This window comes from Artibeus jamaicensis, unplaced genomic scaffold (genome assembly GCF_021234435.1).
Source record: "Artibeus jamaicensis isolate MK-2021 breed Jamaican fruit bat unplaced genomic scaffold, CSHL_Jam_final contig_484, whole genome shotgun sequence".
Classification (NCBI taxonomy): domain Eukaryota; kingdom Metazoa; phylum Chordata; class Mammalia; order Chiroptera; family Phyllostomidae; genus Artibeus; species Artibeus jamaicensis.
Window position 1 is genome coordinate 2,098,245 of NW_026521859.1, and position 22,507 is coordinate 2,120,751.

At 38.4% G+C, this 22,507-nt stretch overlaps 1 protein-coding gene across 1 annotated transcript in view; it reads right to left on the reverse strand.

Annotated features, from left to right (window-relative positions):
- The window catches only part of MLIP (muscular LMNA interacting protein), a 260,956-nt gene that overhangs the window by 235,090 nt on the left and 3,359 nt on the right, over positions 1 to 22,507 (reverse strand). The window contains exon 2 of the mRNA XM_053668359.1: positions 15,905 to 15,976. Coding sequence (XP_053524334.1) covers positions 15,905 to 15,940 — 36 coding nt within the window. The 5' untranslated portion in view covers positions 15,941 to 15,976. The remainder of the gene's footprint in view (positions 1 to 15,904; positions 15,977 to 22,507) is intronic.

Below are 22,507 nucleotides of genomic sequence, written 5' to 3' on the forward strand. Positions count from 1 at the left end.
AGGAAACTAAATCCATACCTGTAGAGTCTATAACACACAAACTGAGTAAAACCAGTCAGGGATCCAAGTCCCCCAAGTCCCATTTTCTCTACTATTCTACGAGTATAGTCAGTGTCTACAGTTCCCAAGAGACTTTTGATATGTTTTCTCTTGTTCATGGTGCCACCTACAGAGGTACTGGGTGGAACAGGTTTTCACTCTTGCATTTGCTAACACTCAGTGTATTTCCAGGCCCTTTGAATAGCAGATAAACTTCCTAATAGTCAGTCTGTCTCTCTATTACCATCTCTATCTCTGTCTCTTCTCTCTCTCTCTCCTACACACATGCACACACACACACACACACACACACACACACACACACACACACTCACAACATTGCTGTTTTAGAAATGAAAACAACAAGCCAGGTTAAACTGGCAAGACTTGGGGGGAAAGAATGAAGAAATGGAAAGAAAGCTTTAATTTTTGGTTATCAGAATGACGACGTGTAATTCTAACTTCAGAAAGGAATTTGGGGTTTAAGTTTTCCTGTGCCTTTATGACTTAATCAAAGCACCATGCAGCTCACTATCCCCTAAAGCCAGCGGCTTAGCAGTTGCAGTTGTGTTGACATGACAAATCACTTTACCCCCAAACTAACAGCCCTGTGCCCTTTGAGACACTGTGTTCAGAATATACTTTCAGTTTTATCAGGTGAAATTGAAACATGTTCCAAAGCAGCCTGCACTTACACAGAAAGAACACTTACCTTTCAACTGACTTGGAAGCAGCATACAGGACGGTGATCCATTGGGGAGGTCATCGGCCACATGCCCACAGCAGCTGACCCTGTCAGTCTTGGGAAGACACTGTTTACTCTGTAACTAATGCTGGATACCAGGCACAGGATAGAGAAACTAAATTCTAAAAGAATTAGGCATAATCCACATCCTCATGGGGACCACTTCGAGAAAATGCTGTCTCCCCAAATGATTTCTTTGAAGAATACCTTAGCACTCATGGATATTTGGGGTCAAGTGTTGGAAAAAGTTTTGCAATATATCTAAGTATTTATTTTTAGTGTGCTGATGAAAATTCTTTAAGCTTTAATAAGCACTTAAGAGGTAGAAGAGTAAAAGATTACTGAATGTGGAGTTTCTCTTATATTTGTGTTCATTGTTTTAAAATAAAATTGAAAGTCCTCCTGAAATTAAATGCCAGTTGCTCCAGAGAAGGAAAGTGAGACTCTTGCAGGAAGTGGCTACGGCCAGGCTGAGCTGACTGCGCAGGCAGGGCGGTTCCCCTGCTACTCAGCCACCAGGGAACACTGAGAGCAGACCTCCACTGCACCTTCTTCCATTCCCACACGGTTCCTTCCCTGATTACTCTCAACAGCAGTGAGTCCACGCTACCCCCAGAGACCACAAATTACCTCTTCAGCCTCTATGCAGGGTGATCTAACTTTGGTCTCAGGCCCTTTAAGATGCTACTTTCAAACTATGAACAAGAGACTCAGAATTTGAAAAACAAATTATTACCCATTTGTTTGGTTATCTGTGGAAAACATATCATCACAAATAGACTCTGTCATTCCATCAAGTGTATCATCCCACTCTGTATTCGATGATGTATTTTTCCAAAAAGAGAAATAGTACTATCATATATTCGACATTTGGGATTATTCACACAGATACCCTCTTCCACTATTTCTACAAATTGAGTTGATTTATGTTGACAGTTTCTAAGAGAAGAGTCATGTAAGAAAATACTGTTATTTCTAAGACATCATTTCATTCTCTTTCATTCAGTGCAATAATTTGACAACCTTCGGGTGCCGCACTGCATCCACATCGCTGCTGATGCTGACTGACAGCTTCCAGGGGCCGGACGGCACGCAGGCTGCTGTCAGGAGCTTAGCTGCAAGTGAACGGAAGCACGTACAGCAACACACCACAGCAGGATGAGTGCAGTGAGTGCTAAATGAGGAGTATCAATGATGCGCTTTCAAAGCCAAAAAAGGAGAGGAGCATTATGACTAGGGACAATAGAGCTGATTTCACAGAGATGCAGGATTTGAGCTCTGCCCTCCTAATTGAGTCTTACTACAAAAGTGGGCTTTGGACAATATACTGACCTCACATGGGAGCTTGTGAAAAATTCAAAATCTTGGATGCCACCCAACACCTATAGAGCCAGAATCTGCATTTTAACAAGACCCACAGGTAGTTCCTACAATCATGCAAGTCTGAGAAGCAATGATGTAACTCCTTTTAGATTCAATAGAGATATCAGAAGAAACACATATCAATGGTAAACTAAGACAGTGGATACCAGAGCATGGATCACGTGCTTGAGAAGTGGCAGGTAGAAATGGAGGATTTATGTCCATCACCTAACAGTAATAATACAAAACACCACCAAACCACTTGCTATGAGCCTGTGACGGTACTGAGTGAGTGACTGATACAATGCCATCTCACTTTATGCTCTCCACAGCCCCATGAGGGACCTACATCATTTTACAGAGGAGGAAGCTGAAACTTATAGAGGTTAAGCAACTTGGAAACAAATCCAAGTACAATTCTTCCAGATAAATGTTGCCCTAGAAGGCAGCCAGAGGGCCTGAGTCCCAAAGGTAGAGCATTCAAGGCAGCCCAGCTCTACTTATTAGTCTTTCCTCCATCTTCCCTTCTTAAACTCTTGCCCCTGATTAAATCAGGAGAGAAGCCTGAAAAGATTGTTTTGGTGACTAAAGTTATGACTTTTTCATTAAAAATTTAACTTGTTTTTTTATTTTATTTCCAGCTAAACTCATACACACTGTAGAAAATATGGAAAATACCAGAGAGCACAAAAATGAAAGTTTTGAATTCTCTGTAAAACCACAACACAAATATATAACAGTTAACATGAAGGTATATTTCTTTCCAGGTTTTTTCATATGTTTATAATTGTCTGTATTTTTATTGATGTGTGCATTAGGAACAACATCTTCTGCTGTGACTGCTTTTACCCATGAGCATTTCTAAGGGCTGGGGTGGCAAACGTAATGGCCTGGGCTGGCCAAGAGTCAGGAACGGAGGTCAGACAATGGCAGAGGTGAAGAAAGGAGGCAATATGTAACCTGCCTTAATGGATGGTTCTCTCCTTCATCATTTTTTAATTAAAATTAGTCATACTAAGTTTGCCTAAAATAACAAACAACTGTATGTTAGAGGCAAATAAAATGATCAACTCTCCCAAGAACCAGAAAAAAAAAAAAAAAAAACAAGACCAAAAGAAACACTATAATTCTATGGCCATAAAAAACCTATGCTTATTACTTTTACAGTGTATCAACAAGAAATGCATTCCCTGACAGTATGGCTCAGTTTGTTTGAAATTATCTCCTAAAAGGAAAGGTAACTGGTTGATTCCTGGTCAGGGCACATGCCTGGGTTGCAGGTTCAGTCCCCTGTCAGGGCACATGCAAGAAGCAACCAACTGATGTTTCTCTCTCACATCATTGTTTCTCTCCCTCTCTTTCTCCAAACCTTCCCCTCTCCCTAAAAATAAATAAATAAAATATTTTTTAAAAAACAAGACATCAATTATTGTTTACTACAACAATATATTAGGAGTAATGCATGCTCATTTTGGATATTTTAAAAATATCCAATAGTAGAGGCATCTTACTAATACTTAATTGTGAGAAAAATGAATAATAATAATGTATTATAAAGGTACAACAATAACTCCTGACACAAAGCCAGGCCTCATCAAAGCTAAAACCAGCAACAATAAAATCATCAGAAACACATTTTTCTCTGGGTTCAATGATGTCTTTTTCTTTCTTTATGTATCTGCTATCTTCTTATTTTTCTAAAAATGTGCTTTCTTTGTGCAAATGAGGACAGATGCCTACACCTCCACTCCAAAATTTGCTGTTCCTCAACCAAGGCATGCATACACACTGACATTCTTTTCTAAATTATGAATTTTAAATTCCCAGGAGAGAAGATCCAATTTGCCCAGCATGAATCAGGTGCTCATCCTGATCCAACATGCTGTGGGCAGTGGAACATGGGGAGGACAGAAGTCAGGACAGGATCGTGTATCCTCCAAACAAAAGAGTAGACAATACATGACTGGAGGAGTCGGCTAAAAAATGGGAAAATAGAAACAAGCAGAAAATACCACTAATGTTAATATTTTAGTGGATTTCCTTCCAGTCTTTTCTTATTCTAGATTTCATAATATTGCCTTCCAGGCTTTTTCTATATATGGTATATTTTAGTTGGGATCATGATGTGTACATTTTTTACTTTAATATAAAAAATTTTTATCTTACTGTAAAATCTTAACATTTTACATCACCAAAAACACTCTAATTAGTGCCTATGCCACATTTTACTAACCATCCTCACGTTATTGGGAACTTAGGTAGTTTCTAGTTTTCCATGATTACATACAAGTCTGAGGTATCTTGGTGTGCAGAGAGCTATTTCTCCACTTTGTCTAATTTTTAAAAATGTTTAATGTTTATGCTGTTACAGTTGTCCCTGCCTCCTCCACCCAGCACCACCCTCTATCCTCCCCAAGTTGATCCCCACATTGTTGTTTGTCTCCATGGCTTGTGCATAAATGTTCTTAGGTCGAACCCTTCACTGTCTTTCATGCCACCCCCTTTTCCAGCAGCTGTCAGTCTGTTTTATGTATCTATTCTTCTGTAACTATTGTGTTTGTTAGTTTATGATATTCATTACATTTCACATATGAATGAGATCATGTGATATTTTTCTTTCACTGACTGGCTTAATTCACTTAGCATACATTTCTCCAGGTCCATCCATGCTGTGCAAAATATAAGAGCCCCCAAGGACACCAAAAAAATTTCTTTTTTCATTGGCTCATAGTATTTCATTGTGTAAATGTATTATAGCTCAAGGAGATCCAAGATAGTGGAGGCATAAGTGGAAGCTACACTAATCCTCTCCCAGGACCAATCTGGAATTACAACTAAATTGTAGATAAATCATCCTGAATAGCCAACTGCACACTAGCTTGGGAGAAGCCTAATAACCACAGACAGACAGAAGAAACCACTTCACCATAATGTGACTGGTAGGAAGTGCAGAGGAGATGCAAGAAGGCTGGCTTGGCTCCCATGGGCAGCAGCTGAAGTTCTGGGTAGATTTTTCAGCAATCTGGGGTTCCTCCTGAGAAGTGTGGGATCTAAAACCCAAGATGGGCTCCTCAGCCTACAGCACTACAGCTGGAAAGGAACCCAAATAACACCCAGCTATGGAAAACAGCAGGGTTTCTGTCTGCCAGAGAGAGATAGATGGAGACTCAGAGAACCCCTTAAAGGACCAACACACAAAGTTTTGCTTGCAGCCACTTACCCTGGACTCCAGCAGAGGGAGGGTAAAGTGTACTAGAGACATAGAATGAAAGTCTGGGGCTGGTGGCTCTGGGGAGAGATCTGAAAGAACAACTTCCAGGACCCCTGTGCTGAGTCATCCCCCATACTGCTGAAGCCATCTTACTCAGGCAGAGTGCTCCTCTCCCAATGACATCAGCCTGAGGGGAAGTAATAGCCCCACCTGCAGGAATTTCTCTGCCCCACCCTATGGCGCTTAAGCCAGGCTGCTGGTTATAGGTTGGAGCTATACACTGATTAGTTTAACAACTAAGGCAGATCTCTGGGATCTCTATGAGATTTCAGCTGACCCTTTCCCAAGTCCCATGCTGATGAAAGCCAGCTTTGGTGTGCAGCCTGGTTCTTTCTACACACAAACAGGCCCAGCTGTGGATCCCTGATATCCCCAAACAGGTTGCCCAGGGCCAGTCACAAGTAGCATATGACAAAGGCCTACACCAGAGTCTTTGCAGATCTACCTAATACATAGAAACAAATACAAAGAAGCAGCCAAAATGAGAAGATAAAGAAACAGACACCAAAAGAAAGAACAAGAGAATCCTCTAGAAAAAGAGCTAGATTGAATGGAGGCAGGCAATTTATGAGAGAGTTCAAAGTAATGATTATGAGGATACTCAACAGCATGAAAAAAAGACATAGAAATCATAAAAAATGACCTGCCAGAAATAAAAAATGCAATATCTAAAATAAACAATACATTGGAAGGAATAAACAGTAGGATAGATGAAGCAGAGGATCAAATCAGTGATTTGGAAGACAAGGTAGCAAAAAAATATAACCCAGCAGAGCAACAAAAAGAAAAAAGAATTTTAAAAATGAGGAGAGCTTAAGAAACATTGGAAAACATGAATCATAATAATATCTACATCATGGGAATACAAGAAGGAGAAGAGAGTGACCCAGTGATAGAGAACCTACTTGAAGAAATAATGACTGAAAACCTTCCTAATCTGGTGAAGGAAAAGTACACACAAATCCAGAAAGCTCAGAGAATCCAAAAAGTTGGACCCAAAGAGTCCTACACCGAGACACATCATAATTAAAATAACAAAGTTTAAAAACAAGGAGAGAACACTAAAACCCACAAGAGAAAAGCACATTGTTATATACATGGGAGCACCCATTAGACTGTCATCTGATTTTTCAACAGAAAATATTTCAAGCCAAAAGAAAATGGCATGAAATATTCAAGGTGATAGATAGCAATGACCTACAACCAAGGCAACTTTACCCAACAAGGTTATCATTGAAAATGAAAGAAAAATAAGGAGCATCCCAGACAAGAAAAAGCTGAAGAAGTTTGTTAACACCAAATGAATGCTGCAGCAAATGGTAAAGGGCTTACCAGGAGGAGGAGGAGGGGGTGGTGGAAGAGGAGGAGGAAGAAGGAGGAGGAGAAGGAGGAGAAAGGAGGAAGAAGAAGAAGAAAATTAAAATAGCCTAAAAATAAAATAGCACTAAATACGTATCTATCAATAAGTACCTTAAATATAAATGGCTTAAATGCCCCAACCAGTAGACAAAAGTTAGCTGAATGAATTTTAAAAAATGGGACCCATATATATGCTGTCTCCAACAGACCCATCTCAGATCAAAAGATACACACAGACTAAAAGTATAGGGATGGAAAAAGGTATTTCATGCAAATGAAAAGGAAAAACAAAAGCTGGGGTAGCAGTACTTATATTTGATGAAATAGACTTTAAAACCAAAGCTATAACAAGAGACAATGAAGGACAGGACATAATAAAGGGAACAATCCAACAAGAGGATATAACCCTACTAAATATTTATGCACCCAACATAGGAGCACCTAAATATGTAAAGTACATCTTGGTGTACATAAAAGGAGAGATCAACAGAAATACAGTCATAAATGGAATTTTAATACCTCATTGACTTCAACAGATAGATTTTCCAGGCAGAAAATCAATAAGGAGACAGCAGCCTTAAACAATACACTAGATCAAATTGATTTAATTGATATGTTCACAGCATTCCACCCCAGAGCAGCAGAATATACATATTTTTCAAGTGCACATGGACCGTTTTCTGGGATAGATCACGTGTTAGGACACAAAACAAGTCTCAATATATTTAAGGAGAGTGAAATCACATCAAGCATCTTCTCTGACCATACTACTATGAAAGTAGAAATCAATCACAAGAAGAACACTGAAAGACAAGCAAAGACATGGAAGCTATATAACATGTTATTAAACAATGAATGAATCAACGATGAGGAAAAAATCAAAAGATAACTTGAAATAAATGAAGAGGAGGACACAACAATCCAAAATCTGTGGGAGGCTGGGAAAGCAATCCTAAGAGGGAAATTCATAGCATTATAGGACCATATCAAAAAGCCAAGAAGAGGGGCAAATAAACAGAGGAACTTAAGTGCAAGTTCCTTTACACATAAAGGAACTTGAAAAAGAAGAAAAACAAATAAAGCCCAATGTAAGTAAAAGGAAGAAAATAATAAAGATCAGAGTACAAATTAACAAAATAGAGACTAAAGAACAATGCAAAATATAAATTAATCCAAGAGCTGCTTCTTTGAAAAGATAAACAAGTTTGATGAATGTTTAACCACACTCATCAAGAAAAAAGAGGAAGGACCCAAATAAGTAAAATCAGAACTGAAAGAGGAGAAATAACAACTGACACAAAAGAAATATAAAGGATTATTAGAAAATATTATGAACAATTATATGCCAACAAACTGGACAAAATGGATAAATTCCTAGAAACATAATTTTCCAAAAATAAATTAGGAAGAATCAGAGAATCTGAGTAGACAGATTACACATAGTGAAATTGAAGCAGTAATCAAAAAACTCCCCACAAACAAAAACCCTGGCCCAGATTGCTTCATAAGTAAATTTTACCAAACATTACAAGAAGAAATAATACCTCTCCTATTCAAACTATTTCATAAAATTCAAGAGTAGGGAAGGCTTCCAAATTCATTTTATGAAGCCAACATTATCCTAACTCCAAAAACAGATAAAGACGCTTCAAAAAAGAAAATTATAGGCCAATATCCCTGATGAACATAGATGCTAAAATCTTCAACAAAATATTAGCAAACCAAATTTAGCAATGCAGCAAAAAGATCATACACCATGATCAAATGTTCCATGATCACATAGACCAATGGAACATTTATTCTGGGAATGCAAGCTTGGTATCTTTGCAAATTAATAAATGTAATTCACCACCTAAACAAAATCATGTGATCTTACCAATAGATGAAGAAAAGGCATTTGATAAATTCTAGCACCCATTTATGATAAAAACTCTCAGCAAAGTGTGATTAGAAGGAACATAGCTAAACATAATAAAGGCCATATGTGACAAACCCACTGCCAGCATCATACTCAACGAGCAAAAACTACAAGCATCCCCCTTAAGATCGGGAACAACAAAGTGATGTCTGCTATCACCTCTCTTATTCAACATAGTACTGGAAGTCCTAGCCACAGTAATCAGAAAAGAAGAAGAAATAGAAGGCATCCAAATTGGAAAGGAAGAAGTGAAACTATCATTATTTGCAGATGACAGGATACTGTACATACAGAACCCCAAAGATTTCACCAAGAAACCACCAGAACTGATAAATGAATTCAGCAAAGAAGCAGGACACAAAATTAATATCCAGAAATTGGTTGCATTTTATATGCCAATAACAAACTAACAGAGAGAAATTAAGAAAACAATCCCATTTACAATTGCTTCAAAAGGAATAAAATATCTAGGAATAAACCTAACCAGGGATATAAAAGACCTATACTCAGAAAATTATAAGACACTGAAGAAAGAAATTGAAGAAGATACAAATAAGTGGAAGCACATACTGAGTTTTGTGGATAGAAAGAATTAACATCATTAGAATGTCCGTACTACCCAAGCAATCTATAGATTCAATGTAATTCCTACCAAGATTCCAATGAGGTATTTCACAGAACTAGAACAAATATTTCAAAAACTTATATGGAACCAGAAAAGGCCCCTCATAGCAACAGTGATTCTGAGAAAAAAAAGAACAAAGTGGGAGGAATCAAGTGACCTAATATCAAACTATACTCTAAGTCCATAGTAATCAAAACAGCATGGTACTGGCATAAAAACAGACACATAGATCAATGGAACAGAATAGAGAGCCCAGAAATAAACCCACACTTTCACAGTCAATTTTCAACATAGGAAGCAAGCAGATACAATGGACTAATGATAGTTTATTCAATAAGTGGTGTTGGGAAAATTGGACAGATACATGCAGAAACATGAAACTAGGCCACACAGAAGAATAAATTCAAAATGAATCAAAGATTAAATTTCAGACCCAAAACCATAAAAATCATAGAAGAAATCGTAGACAGCAAAATTGGGCATTGCTCATAGCAATATTTTATTGGATATATTTCCCCAGGCAAGAGAAACAAAAGAAAAAATAAACAACTGGACTACATTAAACAAAGAAAGTTTTTGCACAGCAAAGGAAATCACCAACAAAATAAAAGGACAACCCACAGAAATGGGAGAACAAATTCACTGGTACATCTAATATTTGGTTAATATCTAAAATCTATAAAGTACTTACAAAACTCAACACCAAAATAACCAAACAACCCAATTAAAAACTGAGCAAAGCACTGAATAGACACTTTTACAAAAAGGACACACAGATAGCCAATAGATACACGAAAAGATGCTCAATGTTACTAATCATTGGAGAAATGCAAGTTAAAACCACAATAAGACATCATCTCACACCTGTCAGAATGACTATCATCAATAAATTAATAAACAACAAGTGCTGGTGAGGGTGTGAAGAAAGGGGAACCCTTTTACACTATTAGTTCGAATGTAGATTGGTGCAGCCACTGTGGAAAGGAGTATGGAGATAACTCAAAAAATTAAAAATGGATCTGCTTTTCAACCCAGCTATCCCACTTCTGGGGATATATCCAAAGGAACTTAAAATCCTAATTGGAGAGAACATAAGCTCCCCTACGTTCATTGCAGCATTATTTACAATGGCCCAGATATGGAAGCAGCCCATGTCATAAAATGAGTGGACAAAACAACTAAGGGACATTTATACAGTGCAATACTACTCGACCATAAAAAAGGAAATTTTAGCTTTTGTGACAATATGGATGGACCTGGAGAATATTATATTATGTGAAATAAGCCATTCAGGGAAAAGCAAATACCATATGATTTCACTCCTGAACTGACAAGGAAAATGTGGACAGACTCATAGATGGAGAGCAGATGACAGCTAGTGGAGGTGGGGAGGTGGAGTTTAGGGGTGGAGGGATTGAGCCAATAGGAAAAAGGATTCATGGGCATGGACAACAGTGTGGTGATTGCTGGAGGAGAAGGGTATAAGGGAACTAAATGGTAATGGAAAAAATACATTAAAGATTAAATTAAAAATAAGACAAATAAATGCACCACCATTTTCGTATCTACTCACCTACTGATGGGCACTTAGGCTGTTTCCAAACCTTGGCTATTATAAATAGCACTGCTATAAACATAGGGGTGCATATCTTTTTTGTATTGGTGTTCTGGGATCCCCGGGGTATATTTTCAAAAGCGGAATCACTGGGTGAAAAGGGAGTTCCATTTTTAATTTTTTAAGAATACGCCAAATTGTTTTTCACAGTTGCTATACCAGACTGCATTTCTACCAACAGTGCACTAGGGTTCCCTTTTATCTACATTCTCACCAACACTTGTTTGTTGATTTATTGATAGTAGCTATTCTGACAGGTATACAGTGATATATCATTGAGGTTTAGAATTGCATTTATCTGATGATTACTAATGTTGAGCATTTTTTTTCAAATGTCTATGGGCCATCTGTATGTCCTTTTTTGGAGAAGTATCTATTCAGGTCTTTTGCCCATTTCCTAATCAGGTTGTTTGTCTTCCTGGTATTGAGTTGTATTGGTTCTCTTTATATTTTGGAGATTAAATACTTGTCAGATGTATCATTTTCAAAATGTTCTCACATACAGTGGGTTCCCTATTCGCCTTGTTGATGGTTTCTTTAGCTGTACAGAAACTGTTTAGTTTGACATAGTCCCATTTGTTTATTTTCTGCTTTGTTTCCAGTGCTTTAGGAGATAATATTGGCAAAACTATTGCTATGTGTGATATCTGAGATTTTACTACCTATGTTTTCTTTTAGGAGTTTTATGGTTTCATGACTTACATTTAAGTGTTTTCTCCATTTTGAATTTATTTTTGTATATGGTATAACTTGGTGGTCTAGTTTCATTTTTTTTGCACGTACCAGTCCAGTTTTCCCAGCAACATTTATTGAAGAGGCTGTCTTTGCTCCATGTGTGCTTTTGTCACGTTTGTCAAATGCCAATTGCTCACACAGGCAGGGTTTATTCCTGGACTCTCTGTTCTCTTCCATTTGATCTGTGTGTCTGCTCCGGTGCCAGTACCAGGCTGTTTTTATTACAGTGGCCTTGCAGTATAGTTTCATATAAGCAGTTGTGATATCTCCGGCTTTGTTTTTCTTTCACAAGTTTGCTGAGGCTATTCAGGGTCTTTTTTTTTATGCCATATACATTTTTAAAATATTTTTTCTAGTTCATTGGTACTTTAATAGTAATTGTGTTGGATATATAAATTGCTTTGGGTATTTCCCTATTTTGAACTATTTCATTAAAATTTATTTCCAGGTGCTGAATTTTGCCAGATTAAAGAAAACAAATATAACCTAATAAATTCAAAAGAATATATTTTTACATTTCATTAATTAATTTAAAAGAAGAAGACAAACATTATCCAATTTCTTGATAGATGTTGCTCAATTTGTCCCCTAAAGGGTTGCATACATGTGTCTGTCACATACCCTCATCAGCATAAAGTATTAGCAGGACCTGCAAATCCTGATTTTAAAACTCACTACAATGGAAAATTAAAAGAGACTGTTGCATCCACCAATGCGAGAGACAAATTGTCAGAAACTCTCAGGATTCAGAAATGTTATTTTATTGGCCAAAGTTTTAACCTGAGCAGGGGTGGACCCTCACAGTGTCTGGAGACACGGTGCTCATAAGAGCTGCAAACGAGAGCCGCCCTAAACGCTTACAGCTAAGTCTTCCTATAGACGCGAGCAAGCAAGCATTGTGTATAGAAGCAAATGTGGCTGTTAGCTACTGGCTACTCGGGTGGCGCGAGCATGACCTAAGCTTTCTGGGTTTTGAGTAATGGAAAAATTTTAATCTAGACACTTGAACAGGTGGTCCTCTACTTGTTCAGCCCCATTGGTTTTGTAGTTCCGCCTTCTCCACTCCCTATGTTCTTTCCTTGTGGTTTCTGCCTCCAGGCCAAATCTCTTTAAGGCAGTCCCTATTTTATTCTCTATTTTTCTGGATTCAACAAGACATAACAAGTACTGGTGTGTTTAAGGCAATATGAGTGCAAATATGATTTCTTCTATATGACTGTTGGGACACAATCACCAGTCACTGGCCAATCAGCATCAAGTCTCCTTTCCCAGCCAGGATCAAACATGCCATTCTTTCTTAGTGGCACCTTTCATTCATCTAACAAACACTGACTGAGCACCTATCAGCTCCCAAGCACTGTGCAAATCTTGGAGATGAAAAGTCATTGATGCATAGTCCTGTCCCTAAGGGGACTGTTATACAAAGGATGAAAGGACAACAGTCCTCACTGGCAGTAGAAATGGAGAGGTACCGCTGCTTTCCACTCAGGGCTGCCCTGCACAGCTCTGGCCCTCCCACAGTGATACACGCCCCACAGGCCCTTGTAACTATGCAGAATCCCCATTTCTTTAACATGACCCTTTCTCCTTTCTGTCTGTCAATTCCCTCCCTTCATCGTTAAGCCCTGAGGACATCAGGTTCTGGTCAGTATCAAACTGGCTCAAGAGCAAAGCCTCTGTTGACCCCAGAAACAGAGTTTTGGTCAAACTAGAGATAACGTCTAGGCCTCAGTTGTGTTTCAGCTCCAGGACCAGAAAAGCAGTGAAACCAGTCAAAGCGACACCATGGCTGACATCAGGACCAGCTCCATTGACTAGTAACCTCCCACCCCAGCGCCAACCAATATGTAGAGACCTTGACCCGACCAGAACCCTAACTCCCTTAAGTCACCATGATTAATGATTTTTCCCCTCTATAACCCATTCCCTCAAAGACACTGAATAGCCAGATCTCTGAGCATTAGTTCACTGGTGACTCCTAAAAATAAATACTCACTTTCTTTGCTACAAGTTTTTGTTGGTGTCTTATTGGGCTTTGAAGGCCCCACGCAAATAGACCCCTTCAGCCCGGTAGCATCCTCTGGCCAGCTCTGTCCAAGGAGTGGGAGTGAGTAGTGCTTTTAATGCATTCTAGTTCAAAGCCCAGGCCAACCAAGTAAATTCCTGTTTAACTGAAAGAAGAATGCCTAAATATAGAAGTGGATAAGGTATCCCAAAGCAGGAGAAATCTACGCTCAGTAGTAGACTCTTATGGTATCTTTCTCTCTCTCTCTGACAACAATTTACTAACATAAATGTGGCCTTGGCCACATAGCTCAGTTGGTTAGAGTTTCATCCTACACCAAGGTTGCAGGTTTGATCCTTCGTCAGGGCAAACACAAGAAACAACAATGAATGCATAAAGGCATAAAGAGAAGGAATGACAAATCAACATCTGTCTCTCTATCTTCCTCCCTCTCTCTCTCTAAAAATCCATTAAAAATAAGTAAATAAATAAATATTGGTCTCCATTTGAGAAGTTCATTGAGGCATAACTTACAATTAATAAACTGAAGCAGTACTATACTGTTAATGAACTTCCCAAGTTGGACGGGGGTTTAATGGCACCACATCGAACCAAGTCTTGGTGATTATCTGAGAACCAGCTGTGCATGGATCAAGAACACAGAGGAATTTTGTTAATTATAGTTACCCAGAGGCAATAAATTAGTTGTTGCCTCATAAAGAGAACAAAAAACAAATGTCACTATTTCCATTCTAATTTCAACTACTGAGGTTGATGAAACTCAAAATTGATTCATGTATCAGTGAAAATCATAAACCTGTTAATGCAGCATTAGCAGACTGCAACTTCATCTTCAGGTTCATAAATTAATTGGTACACTATTCAATGAATGATTGATATTTTGTTTTGAGGAGCATGATATAATCACCAAAATGAAGAAGTGAAAGGGCAACTGGACACCCTTAAAGAAGATAAGGCAATCCGATTTCTCAAGATTTCAAGTCATGGTGAGAATCGCTTTATCCCATTTTCCTCTCCTTTTCTTCAAACATAACAAATTGAATTTCATTCTCCTCCATGCCCTGCAGAAGAATGTCAGGACCATCAGATCAGAGTAACATGGGGCATTTATTAGTCTGACTTAGGAATCTGATAGACAGTAGCCTCCTCTTTCTGAGAGCCATAAAGTATGAGAATCCACACGTCACCTGGGTGAGGAATCACACTGCCTATAGGGACCACTGCTGTTTGTTTGGAACTCAGCGATATCTATGAAATAATAAAGACAGTGCTCAGCAATTTGAGGATCTCAGAGGAGCTAGAACATGCTGATGAGATCGAGAATTATTTTTAAAAATTTGGAGCTCTTAGGAAACCTACATATCTCAAGATGCAGGCAGACACAAATGTCAAAAAACAAAAATATCTGAGGATATTGCAATCCAGGAGCAAATCATCAGTCGTACCCCTGCCCAGGATCTAGACTTAGGCCTAGATCAGCAAATCCTGGTTGATACAAACCCATCTGTCTTCACGTTTTCATGTCATTAACTGAAGCATCAAAGCATTGTGCATCATTAAACATCTTCCAATAGCTCCGCTTTGTCACCTAAGTCCTCATAAGAGCTGGAAACATAATATTATTGGAGTCCCATTTATACCATTATGGTTTTAGGCATTTAGTTACATTCTCTGAGCCATAGTTTATTAGAAAAATGGGAATAACAACTCTTCCATAACAGTTTGAGGGGTAAAATGTAAAAAAGGGTCACTACTCATAGCACTATGTTTGTGGGAACTGCTTTTCTTCTATCCATTCTAGGTTTCTAGCAGATGAACATGTTACCTGAACAACAAAATGTAATGGCTAAGTGCCCATGGAGAAACTTCTTGTTGCAACAGAAAAAAAAGCAGTTAGTGGTGTGATATATTTAATGACATGCATCACTGCCATTGTGTGCCACACTAATTATTAGGCATAAATAATAAGCCATGGATATGAGCATCTATCATTAGTATTGCTGTTATAGCCAAGTCCTTTTTAAAGTTTCTCTCATTTTGTCCATTCCTCAAATCTGTAATTAACATCAATGTCAGCATTTTTTAAAAATGCGGCTTCACTCTCATCACTCACAGGAACAATTCCTCATATTAAAAGAAAGTGTTCCCCTGCCACTGAACCAAGATGCTCCTACCCCAGTCTCCATGCTTCAATCCATGGTTCACATACCAGCCTTTTCCACTGGGGAGGACCATGAGGACACATCTTTCTTCTCCTTAGAGGACAGTGGAGTGCTGGCAACTAAATGAAGAAGGGAAATCAAGTTAATATTTGTGACATCTCATACCAGTTCTACAAGGTAGCTTTGACTATCCACTACATTTTGCAAGTGAGGCAGCTGTACCTAATAATTGTCAAATAACTTGCCCAAGGCCCCAGCTAGAAAAGAGCAGAACACGAATTTGAATCAAGATCTGCTACACGCCAGTCCCTAGCCTGCTGTGTTAGAGTGGATTGGAGCATAGGCCTTGCACTCTAAAGTATGCAAGTGTGAGAAAAGTATGCCCAGAGTGGGCAGGACCCAAGGAGATAGAGTTCTGGATTCTGCAAAGTGGGAGTTTTGAAAGAGAAATGATGAGGTTCAAGTATGGATGGGGAAGATTGAACCAACAGAAGACTATTACACTATAAAAATTTCACTCTGAGAAAGGCAATGGATGAGACTAGGAGGGTATCAGTCAGCTCTAGTTGAGGAAGCAGGCCCACTGTATGTTATGGGAATAGGGGATTTACTTTAGGAATTAGAATTTTCACACTTATGAGAGGAAGCAGGGAAGCAAAGTTCTAGAAGACAGAATATGAGGACAGAAGAGTCATTAACCAGCTTTAGGAATCACTGACCCCAGGGGATAAGTCAAAACTTGCAAGAAGACCTGAGAAGCAAGCATGTGTCTGATGGTATCCCAGGGCCATGGTTGGTCAATGGGCCCAGTGATCAGGAAGATGAGAGGGCTACCAAGTGAGGGACAGTGAGGACAAACTGGAATCCATCAGGTACTTCTGCATCTATTCATCTCTGTGCCTGGTAGATTTCCATTTCTGTGTTTCCACCCAAGTTCCTCTCTTGACAATTCCGACTGTGTCTGCATGTCAACAGATCAGCAATAGACAGCTTCTACTGAACACCGATGTTAGCGTAAGAAAATACTTGTTAGCCAACCAAGATGATTGTCAGTAGGTAAATGGATAAATAAACCATGGTACATCCAGAGAATGGAATATTACTCAGTATTAAAAGGAAAAGAGCTATCAAAACATGAAAAGACATGGAGGAAATTTAAATGCACATGACTAAGTGAAAAAAAGCCAATCTGAAATGCTACATACTGTATGACTCCAACTATATGACATTCTGGAAAAGGCACAACTATAGAGGCTAAATATATCTGGTTGCTAGGACGGGAAGTAGGAGGGAGAGAGATGAATAAGTAGAGCACAGCAAATTTTTAGGGCAGTGAAAATACTCTGTATGATATTAAAATGATAGATATTTGTCATAATACATTTGTTCAAATTCATATGCAACAGTAAGAGTGAGCCCTATGGTAAACTAAGGACTTTGAGTGATTATGATTTGCCAATATAGGTTTATTCTTGGTAGAAGATGTACCACTCTGGTAAGTGTTTTTGATAATAGGGCAGGCTTTGCATATGTGGGGACATAAAATGTATGGGAAATCTCTATACCTCTTTTTCAATTTTGTTGTAAACCTAAAGTAGCTATTGAAATAAGTTTTTTAAATTAATGTGAAATATCTCAATAATTTTTATATCAATTACTTTTTGAAATAATGTCTTAGGTATTTTGGGTGAAGTAAAATATATATGGCCTGTTTCAAAAGTATCCAGCCATGTGATATGAAGAAATAGAGACACGTATTGAAAAAGATACATGAAATATACATATGACAATGATGCTTCAGTTCCCTTCAAAGTAGGTATTGTGGAACTTCACACAGTTCTTCCAATCACCAGCAACTTCCCCATTGTATTTTCCTGAATCTCATCGATGGTCTGAAATCTCTTCCTTTCAAAGGTGATTTTATTTTGGGGGAAAAAGTCACAAGCTGCCAAATTTGGGGTGTAGGGGGGCTGAGTCAACTGGGTGATTTGATATCTTGCCAAAAATCTCTGCATGAGACATAATGCATAAACAGGAATATTGTCGTGATGAAGCTGCCAATCACCAGTTGCCCATGGCTGTGGCCTTCTGACTCATCTGAATAGTTTCCGCAGAAGAATGCTCAAGCTTAATACAAAATTGGGTGCAGAGTTGTTTCTCTACTTGCTCGGTTATTTTTTGATGTGACAGCCACACAGTACACATACTCACTCAATGGCATCTACCGCCCCCACTGACTAGTACAGTAAAGTCATCATTGATCATGCATGCACATTCCAGTCCACTGTCCTTGGATGCCAGGTTACATTAATGTCACGCAAACCATTCTCATTAAATTAACAATGGTTGGACTTTTTCTGGACAAATCTCATATTATCAAAGTGGGGAAAAAAGAAAATACTTGTTAGCCCATGAGTTTCAGGTAGTAAAACCAAAACTAAGTTCTGAGGAATTAGAATCACATGGAAGTATAAAACTACAGCACAATTACCAAGGATAGGATGAAGACTAAAGTCCTGAGTAAAATGTTTGCCAAAATTCCCAACCCACAAGACTATGATCCAGCCATACAGCATTATTTGTAGATCTTGAGTGAACCATGTACTCCAGCACTTTCAGGCTTTTGCATATGCTGGTCCTGATGCCTGAATATCCTCCATATTGAAAGAGAATAGAGTATACACTCCAAACATGCCACTTTGGCATATTGATTATTTTGAATCAAGATACTTAAGAAACAGCTAGGGCAAGAAGAACACTCTGACCCTCCTTTCTTCCCCTGAAAACAAGAAATAAATCTCCCACGTTAGGGTACCCTACCCATATCAGGAGGATAAAAAGCATCCTAATCACCAAAGACTGGAGATTAAGGGCCAAGAATGCTGCATAAACAAGACCTGTTGTCCTGGCTGGTGTATCTCTGGATTGAGCACAGGCCTGTGAACCAAAGGGTCACTGGTTTGATTTCCCTTCGGGGCACATGCCTGGGTTGCAGATCAGGTCCCCAGTAGGGGGCGTGTGAGAGGCAACCACACAGTGATGTTTCTCTCCCTTTCTTTCCCCTTTACCCTCTCTCTAAAAAGAAATAAAATCTTTTTTAAAAAACAAGATTTGTTGTTTCTTCACTACTTTGCTATCCTAAGCCCAAACCCCTTTGTCAATATTCCACAAATTTATCATTTCCTGTCTAAAAGGTATAAAAGCAACCTGCTTTGGTTACTTCTTGAAGTTGTGTAACTTTGGGGCATCTGTACGTAAGAAATTAAATTTGGTTTTCTCCTGTTAATCTATGTTATATCAATTTAGTTATTAGACCAGCCAAAAAACCTAAAAGGGGAAATTTTTCTTCCCATACGATAGCTTCCTCTCACTTTGGTCATTGATTTTATCTTCATTCTCCAGATCTTGGGTCAAGTCTCTCTATTCCAAGCACCAGTTAGCAAGCCCGTGCTCTACTGTAATGAGTGCTGAGCTCTGTGGTTTATTGGTCACACAGGACTGTGGTATTTGCCTGTTTCTGGCATTTTTTTCCTGATGAATCTAGGAATGCCAAAATCTCTGTTTTACTAGAGTTCATAGTCTCAACTTTTACAACATTCTCTGGCACATAGTTGGTGCACAATATTTCTAAAATTAATATAGTCTAAATAATATTTTATTGTGTAGCCTTTCAGATAACCAGTTTGAAATATAAAATATTTTTCCAAATATAAAAGTTACAAAACTTTCTATTTTCAGGTTATAGATCTTCCTAAAAATAGTATCATATCTATCTTTAATCATAAGCTAAAGGTGGATCTTTCCTTTCTTCCTCCTTTGAAGGCAGATGTGATGGTTGGATTGAGGGCAGCCATCTTGCGACCATAAGAAAAAGGCTAAAAGTGTTATGGAGATGTGAGACCAGACATCAGTGAATCACTGGACAAACTCTGTCATCCAATAATGTCTGAACTTATTGTTAAATAAAAATGAACAGGTTTTTCTTATTATTCTAAGCTTAAATACTTCGAAGAATGCCAGCACTTACTCAGGGAAAGAACATTATTGGAGGAGGAGAGATCCGTTCTGGTGCAGGCGAATAAAGGATATGATACAATGTTTGAATAATATAGCACCTTAGAGGAATGAAACTACACATAATAAATTATTATTATTTGCACTTCCCTCCAAAAATGCATGTTCATTCAAAGTTAGTTACTATATTGAAAGGGTATTTTATTCCAGCAGAAAATGAACAGCCTTTAGGAACCAGGGCATTTGTACATAAAGCAAAGAATTAGTTATACCGGACATAAAAGAATAAAGTAAAAATTATGTTAATTACTATACATTCATGTTAACAACTTTCAGAGGAATATTATATATGAAAACACCACCATGATTATTTTAGTGATCAACTACAGTTTTTATGAAGTAATACTTAAAAAGTAGGAAATTTTTAATATTTCAACAGTTTCATTTTATTAAGACTGTTTCATTCCAAATTATACAGTTTTAACTTGAATTGCAAATCATATCTGCAAATGAAAGACAACTAAATAGAGTTGGATTTTTTTGTTCTGTTTAAACAACCTGTTAGACTATGACTGAGGAAGTATGACTCAAGTACAATATTAGAACAGAAATGGCAAATATACTAAAGAGTTCTTCTGGAGAGTGATAAGATGAGAGAAAAAGGGTTAATGAATGGGGTGTAGAGGAGGACATCACCACTGGCTCTGTCTTCTGTCTTGAAGTCACCTCGGTCTCGAGATTCCAGGTCAGGGTTCTCATCTGAAGTTGAAGGACGAGTCAGGATGATCGGAGGTAATTTTAAGACATTCAGATGGTGTTGACAGCTGGGATGTAGGGATTTCAAAAGTAAAATAGAAAGCTAAAGAAAAAATGTTGAACCAAATGCCAGAAATCACTATAGAAGACAAGCAATGTCCAACCAGCAGGTGGCAGTAGCATGAGTGAAACAATGGGGTGAACGTTCTAAGCAGTGGAATGGGAGAAAGGAGGCGATGTATCCAATTAGGGCCAGCAAGACAAAAACAGTGTTCAACTACTGGGGAGTGTCAGTGTGACTCTGAGATTTTACTAACATGTTTGAGATGTACATTATTCGTGTATCGCATGATAGTAATTGCTGGGACCCAAAGGGCTCACCTATACATGTAAAGGTCACATTACAATTTGCATAGACTTTTTATCAACTGAAGAAGAACCTCAAAGAACTCAACACCAGAACATATTTCTGCTTTCCAAATATACTCTTTAACAGCCACTTATGTGAAGTTACTTGCAAAATGGTTTAATCAAAATCCCAAATGCTCATTGATAAACATCTTATTCCCAAACATCATTTAGGAGTCAGACTTTACCAAAGCAAAAGCCTCCAGCTTTGTGTTATGAAATGCAATGAGAACCTGGAAAAGCCAAAGGACAGATATTTAAAGTTCGCCAAACCGCCTTTCCACGTTTAGCAACTCTATGGCTGTTACCTCCTCCTATGACTCATAGTAAAGAAGACAAATCCCTGCTCATAATGCCAGGTTAACAGCAAACGCTGAAACTGCAGGGAGTGTGACCTATGAAGTCATATGGGGGAGGAGGTGCCTGCACACTGAGATTCGATTGTCTTGTAGTAAAATGCGCACCTGTGAGTCTGGGTTTTTATTCATAAAGAACATGCATAACACAGATTAGAACCACAAAGGTCTCTATTCTGTGAGACAAAGGAATGGACAGATAAAAACGAATCTGGATGAAAAGATCCAGTGAGTCAGCCTCAGAAAATGGAAGCAAGTGTTTATTATAAACACACAATATAGCAAAAGCTGCAGAGCCAGATCGGCTAAAGCCGTACTGGCGACTGTTGCCGTGCTCCACCAGTGGGGCCCCTGGTTGGGAAAAGACTTTTCCAAATTACTAATTTTCCAGATGCTAGCATGCGGCTTATGGAGCAATCTCAGTATTTCCACCATAAAATGCATGATATCAAACTATAAGAGTAATTGTTTATTTAATCTCATTCCTAACTTTATAAAATAAGAGCCTTCCTATCACTGTGGCCCAGCTGAGGCTTTATCTCAAAAATAAGTCATTCAAAGCCCAGATCTTTCCTGAACAACACGGGAAACTAAGAAGGTCTGGGAATCACAGACCTCATAGAACCTAAAGAATGAAAAGATTACCAGGTGTGAACTCACTCCCGGGGACTTCAGTTGTGAACATCTAGCCCTGTGGGTAACTCCCATGTGTATGTAGTGTAGTGGAAAGCCTGCACTTCCTTTTGCTCATCACCGACATAATTTCACTATTACTTTTCCTACATTCTACTGCATTGGATAGTTAGTCCACCTAGGCAGTCCCTTCCCTCCAAACGTATTTTCAAAAAGTGAGCCAGTGACCCCTACTCCATCCACCCACATTGGTTATTAAGGAGATAAAATATCAAGCCCCACCCTTGACTTCTACAAAAGAATTTTTAATAATAGAGCTCAGGAATCTGCATTTTAACAAAGTTAGAGAATGGGGGCTAGGACATAGGACCCTCTACTGTTCCAACTGTGACATCAGTTCAGACATTCCACTGAGGTTAACATTAAAATCTGTAAATGATATTTTAATTTTAAACTCCTTTTTTATAGAGTATCGACTTTATG